The sequence below is a fragment of the Anguilla anguilla genome, chromosome 16, assembly GCF_013347855.1.
Source record: "Anguilla anguilla isolate fAngAng1 chromosome 16, fAngAng1.pri, whole genome shotgun sequence".
Classification (NCBI taxonomy): Eukaryota; Metazoa; Chordata; class Actinopteri; order Anguilliformes; family Anguillidae; genus Anguilla; species Anguilla anguilla.
In genome coordinates, this window is record NC_049216.1 from 3400723 (window position 1) to 3407428 (window position 6706).

Genomic DNA, 6706 nt, shown 5'->3' on the forward strand with positions numbered 1-6706 from the left:
ATAAAGGAATCAGTAGGAAAACACAAGATTCTGACTGTAAATTTGGATGGAATAAAAACTCCTGGAGTTTGAGGTGCGTTAAGCACAGTTACTCTGTCTGGCATAATAAGAACTACACACACATACCTGTCCCCCCCTCCACCTACCACAGAGCAGGAGTGTGTGATGATAATGATGATGCTGTTAGAGGAGTGTGTGTGCACAGGGTAGGAGTGTATGTGGACCGCCTGGTCGGCACTCTGTCCTTCTACAGCGTCTCTGACTCTGACACACTGACCCTCCTGCACAGATTCCACACACACTTCACTCAAAACACACCCCTCTGTGCTGGACTTACAGCGTGTGACTCCTCAGTGTACCTTTGCTAACTGGAGTAGAGTCTCTCACTCACACTCATACACACAGTCTCATGCACACTCTCACTCACAAACTCTCTCACACACACGCATTGTCAAACACCCACATGCATACTCTCACACCCAGACACACATTCTCACACACACACACACACACACACACACACAAGCATACACACACAGGCACTGACACCCACACACACACACACATGCACACACACCAGGGTTTTTTTGTAGAAGTGTGTATCAAGAGGGTGCCCTGGCGTGCATGTATGGGGTGCCATGGGGGGTGGGGGGTGGGGGGGGGGGGGGTGGAGGGCGGGGGCGGAGCTGTGGGGTTCCTCTCCCAGAAAAATGTAACACTTGTTTTGAGCATTACAACTTGTAAACAGTCTTCTTTTGGAACAGTCTAATAGTTTTATATTTACAGTAATATTAAATGATTTTTATTTTGAAACGTTACATAAATTATAAAAATGTAATTATCTTTCTCGCAAACAAATGAATGTTTACAGAAAATTTTAAATGACTCCTGATTGCATTCTGAATGGTGTGTTATTAGCCAATACAAATTATACAAATTAAATTCATAAGGGACATATTTTCAATCCAAAACTAATCTTTCTATCGAGGGTATTTGCTCGATAACTGTGACATAAAGACCGTAGCTTGTTTGCGGAAGTATTTCCTCCTTTATTTAATAAACATGAGAGCCAAAACTCGTTTCTGTCAGATCAGGGGCACGTTTAATCTGAAAATGGTGTGCACCGTTTTGCTACGGTTTCCGGGTTGAACGACATGTTTCCTCGAAACGGTGTGCAACAGGCTTTCAGGTCCGTTTTCTCTCGTTTGGTGGGTGTGTCAGAGGTGTTACCCAATCAGCAGCGACGTGTACATAAACCCCGTCGTATTAAAAAGGCAGTGCGCACAATGGATCTCAATGAAGTCCTTTACAAATGCGTCCGCTGCAGCTGGGTGTACGCAACAACTGAAGACATTAGAAGACATGTTTGTCATAAGTATTTTATTGTATTAAACACGTATTTAAACCGATTTCATCAGGCTCCGAAAATTCTTCGAAAAGAACGCAAAGAATGGCCTTCTCAGCTGCCATAGTTGCAACACTTGCATAAAACAACAGGGTGTTCAACGCACCACCGTTTCCTTTTAAATAAACATTTTGCTACGTTTGGTCAGGGCTGAACACGCCCCAGTTGTTGTGTGGTGTTGCTGTGGGGGTGGGGATTGTGTTCAGGATAACAGGTACGTAAACGCACGATAACAGGTACGTAAACGGATGAGTTGTGAACTTGACATAACGTTACATTGTAGCGTGAAGGATGCTGGAGCCGCATCCAAAATAGCTGATTTCTGACTGAATACACTGCGATTTCTCAATCAGTTTGAGAACAATGTGTTGATTTGAAGACACAATGAGGGAGGTGATGAATTTTAAAACTGAATGAACGGTGAAATTATTTGGCTGTATTAAACTGAACATTTCAACAAGGGGGCGCTTGCCTTTGTTACCCCATTTAGAAAAACTCCTGCATACACACTCTCGCTCCTCTCTCCCATCCCCCCCCCCCCCCCCCCCCTCCCCCCCCCCCCCCCTCCCCCCCCCCCCCGCGTGGGGAAGAAGGCATATTATACCTGGTATTAATGGTGTACACACTTGAGGAGGAATTAATGTTGTCACTTGGTTTATAATATTTTGTTGTCTAGTTTGTAATGTTTTGTTCTGTGTTTTGTTTTGCTCTTTGTTTCTGTATTTTTGCACATAGCATTTCATATATGACCCAGATGTAATAACTTAAAGTTTTTAATAAAGGTGTTTTAAAATTCAAATTCTCTCTCTCTCTCTCTCTCTCTCTCTAACTAATAATTGATATAGTCATTTTCAAATGTCATGTTGAATCAGTGTTATGACACCCCTGTCTTAGTGAGCCTTCTCGGCAGCTTGTTATGACCGTTGTGTGAACATGAACTGCAGATTGCGTCATAACAACAGTATGTCATACAGTAGTTATGAATGGACATTCATGACAGGCATTATGTCATGGTAATGATGCTGTCAAGTAAAGTGTTGCCAAAATTGTGAATATTCAATGTGAGTTTGTGTACTTCACACAATTAAATGCACTATATGACAAATATACCAAAGTATCTGGACACCCCTTGGTCTGGGGATGTTTTTCATGATTTGGACTTGGCCCCTTAGTTCCAAATCATCATGCTACAGCATACAATCACATTAGATGATTCTGTGCTTCCCCAACAGTTTGGGAAGGCCATTTACTGTTTCAGCATGACAATGCCCCTGAGCACATAGCAAGGTTCGTATAGAAATGGTTTTGTTGAGAATGGTGTGGAAGAATTTGACTGGCCTGCACAGAGCCCTGTCCTCAACCCCATCCAGCACCTTGGGAATAATTGGAAAGCCAACTGTGAGCCAGGCCTAATCGCCTAATCAGTGCCCGACCTCACTAATGCTCTTGTTACTGAATGTAAGCAAATGCAGCAATGCTCCAACATCTAGTATAAAGCCTTCACAGAAGAGTTGTTTTAGCATCAAAGAGTGTACCTTCTCCATATTAATCCAACATGGACAACATTTCATTTTGGATGAGATGTTGGATGTCAGGTGTCCTCATACTTTTGGCCATGTAGTGTACTGTATGTATAGAACATATTAAGAGTGAAGAGTGTGGTACTGGCAAAACATGGCAGGGTCAAATGCCTTTGAAGTCATAATTCTGTTTTGTTTTATCTTTGTATAGAAGAAGCTGTTTAACTGCATATTATTCATTTTTACAGTTGCTTTGACTCCTTTTTCACAGGAGTTCCAATGTGCAACATCCTGAAGTCAAATCCAGCTGATAGGGAGAATGCAGAGTGATCACTATAAATAATGGGGCTGAGTTTCCTCGTGCGGAGACCGGGGGCAATTGTAACAATTTTTGGTTTTGATGTCATTACTCAAGAACCTCTTGAACTATTTGGAACATGCAGACGGTACGTCATAATGCAGTGTATACTTTCGGTGAATGGTGGGTAGATATGGTGCAAAAGCAATAATTGAGAAGTAGTAGACAATTATTAGTGAGGGTAAAAGCAGGTTAAAGAAATGTGTTTCTAGCTGGGCTTGAACCTAGGACCCTATGTTCCCAAGGGTATTTTGCGTGCGTATGTTTTTGTTTGGGTCATGTAGGTGAAGATTTGGCTGGTGTCGGTAAAATGTCCAATGGGGAGACATGTTGTTAGTGGGATTAGACAAGCGTTACGTGCTCCCCTCGCGTAACCTTTCCTTTTGGGTTGCACTCCCAGCCTTGTACACAAAATGTCGTGGGGATGTTGAGAAGGATGTGTCCGCTGCTGAGCATTTCGCCACCACCACAGACCTGTAGGTCAAGCCGCACGATGGAGCCGTATATGAGCCTGACGGTCCATCATATTGACACCGATTTCAACATGAAGAGCAAGTGCCTACAAACGGCATATTTCCCTGAAGACCACACAGGAATACTCATTACCCAGGGCCTGAGGGAAGCGATGGCTGCGCGGGGATTCCCGGAGGACAAACTCGTCTGTATGACCACAGACAATGCTGGGAGCATAACGCTCGCAGCTGAACTCAGTTAATGGACAAGACTCCAGTGCTTTGGGCACAGACTTCACTTAGCCACAGGTGAGTAAAGATTCCTTCCACCCAAAATCATGTGATAATTCTGCAGCGACTGGTGAGCTGAAAATTGGTGGGGCGAAAAACTATCCTTTAAAGTAATCATTGATCTCAAACTGTTTTCATTAATTTTAAATGATTAACAAGCATGCAAGCAATCTGACTAATCAGCTTCTTCGCATTGTGTTAGGGCGATTAAATGATAAATGCGATTTAGAAAAATCCGTTTTAATCACTAAGCAGTGGCGGAATCTTCCTCTGATTTTCCTTGAGTATCAATACAATTAATCCACAAAATTGGCTACTCAATACTATCATAATAGCCAGCTCTCCCCAAATGGGCAGTTTTAACAAGTAGCCTAGGCCTTATAGCCTACATTTATTTTCATTTGCAGTATGAAATTGTGCACATTTTAAATCAACATTATTTGCGGATACATGCACTTCTTTCTCCGCACTCATATTCATGGAAAATATCTGCAATGCGTAGATTGTAAACAATCTTGAAGTGGAGGTTTTATTTTTGCTGGTTATTCTGAAAGCTAACACGGTAGATAACAGACTGGTGTATCTTGTTTGTTAAGTGTAGACTACTTGGTGATTGGAACGGATTTTTAACAGATAAATTGAATTTATGATTTAATCCCCCTAACATGGTATGAAGACGCTGTGTGTTAGGCTACCTGCCATTTGATTAGTCCGATCGTGGCATGCTTGATAATAAAGGAAAATTAATGAAAACAGGGTGAGATCAATGATTAGTTTAAAGGAACGTTTTGCGCCCCGCCAATTTTCAGCTCATTTTCAGTCGCTGCATAATAATATTAATGCATTGACACACACACACACTTAGCCAAATGATACTTTGATGAAGAAGATAATACATATAGGAAATTCTTTATTAGGTATAACCCCTTGAGATGTACCATCTCGTTTCCAAGGGAATCCTAAATGACAATAATACAATATAAACACAATTCAACAAAACATTTAACAAAAAACAAAATAATTAAACAATATCAAATGTGACAACAGACAAACACGAAAAAAAACAAACAAAAAAAAAAAACTGTAAATATCAAATAAGACATGCAAACTCAGGGGATCATACTCCAAGCAGAGCATGAAAATGGATCATTCATTCATAGATTATTGAAAAGTATTAATTATTAATGTCAGTGATAGGATTAGGTAACAAAGTCGTAAAACAAATAATGATGATAACTATCTAATATTTATGTAATATTCTTTTTTTAGAGAATACAATGAAGGATGACAGGATTGGTCGTGCTGTGGGAAACAGAAACAGCAGATACCTCATCCCTGCATGGCAGGACACTGATGTCCTTGAGGCCATCAGCAAGTCGCTCAGCCCTCTGGTTGAATTCACAGATGCACTTTCTGGTGAGAAGTATGTGAGTGTTTCTTTTGTGAAACCCATGCTCCATCTGTTCAATACCTCGATCTTGGCAGTGGAGGAGGAAGACCCAGACCCCACCAGATCAATCAAGATGAAGATCCTGGCCTACCTCAACGACAAGTACAGTGACCCACACACACAAGAGCTGCTTGATATGGCCTCTGCCCTGGGCCCTAGGTTCAAGCTGAATTACGTCAGTGAGGACAACATGGGGTCAATCCAAGCCAGACTGACATCAGAGATGGCGATGACTGTCAGTGTTGTGGTAAATTACATAACAGAGAATGAATAATTACATACAGATATATTTCACAATAGATAAAATGAAGTGACATAATGTGCTGTGCTGTAAAAGTGTTGTAATATGAGTGTTAATGCTGATTGCCATTTAGTCAGATTAAACATGTTATTCATATATTCTTTACCATGTTTCTTTTTTTTTTTTTAAAGGAGATGGGCCCTCCTGAAATGGCAGAAACGCATGGTGGTGATGACACTGAGGGTGCTGGTGCACCCAAGAAGAAGACCTTGGGCAGCTTCTTCAAGGCCACTGAGGGCACAGCACCAGGACCTCAGAGCCAGGGGCAGGCTATAGCCTCTGAGCTACAGTCCTACCTCCAGGCAACCATCCTGGACAGTGAGTAGGAGCCTTTGGACTGCTGGAGGGTACACAACTGTTCCCACGACTCTCCCACCTGGCAAGGAAATAGCTTTGCATTCCAGCTACCAGTGCCCCTTCAAAGAGGGTGTTCTCGGGTGGAAATGTTGTCAACTGTCACCGTGCATCTCTGAAGCCAGACCATGTCAACAGGCTGATATTCCTGGCTAAAAACCTTTAAAAGGGGCAGCATTTGCCATGTAGCCTAGACTCTAAGTTCTTTTTATTTGATTGCATGTTGAGTTGTATTTATTTTCAGTTATTGCTTGACCTTGAGGGTGGGCCAGGCTATAAGAGGAAGTCTCGGACTGACTGACTTCCCATTGCTGAAATACGTTAAGTGATGTACAGTAGGTGACAGTGCACCAATGTAGCAGTCCAGGTGAATGAGGCTTATTTATTTTCAGTTCTGCCCAATGTTATATAATTTTAAATAACGTATATATGTATTTATAGTTCAAGAAGATTCTGTTTATTCAAAAAGTGCAATAAAAGTATTATGTTCCCAAAATCAATGAATAATCGTTTTAAATAATCGTGATCTCAATATGGACCTAAATACTTCTGATTATCATTTTTACCATAATTGT

The 6706-nt window shown here is 41.5% G+C and overlaps 1 protein-coding gene across 3 annotated transcripts; it reads left to right on the forward strand.

Annotated features, from left to right (window-relative positions):
- The first annotated feature begins 2796 nt into the window (after window positions 1–2796).
- Window positions 2797–6503, forward strand: LOC118215110. Of its 3 annotated transcripts, none has more exons than XM_035395554.1 (4): window positions 2797–3371; window positions 3756–4044; window positions 5296–5723; window positions 5909–6503. In XM_035395554.1, exons 3-4 carry the CDS (start codon window positions 5304–5306, stop codon window positions 6101–6103), a joined length of 615 nt encoding a protein of 204 aa, XP_035251445.1. In that variant the 5' UTR covers window positions 2797–3371; window positions 3756–4044; window positions 5296–5303; the 3' UTR covers window positions 6104–6503. The 3 variants fall into 3 exon arrangements, with proteins under 3 accessions (XP_035251445.1, XP_035251447.1, XP_035251446.1); XM_035395556.1 differs by having other exon boundaries at window positions 5296–5711; XM_035395555.1 differs by lacking the exons at window positions 2797–3371; window positions 3756–4044 and having other exon boundaries at window positions 4822–5723.
- Window positions 6504–6706: the final 203 nt, after the last annotated feature.

Bases quoted from the DNA above. Each gene is read 5' to 3' on its own strand.
- LOC118215110 (XM_035395554.1), top strand. From the start codon at position 5,304: ATGAAGGATGACAGGATTGGTCGTGCTGTGGGAAACAGAAACAGCAGA. The intron at 5,724-5,908 runs GTAAATTACATA...TTTTTTTTAAAG, and splicing joins CGATGACTGTCAGTGTTGTG to GAGATGGGCCCTCCTGAAAT.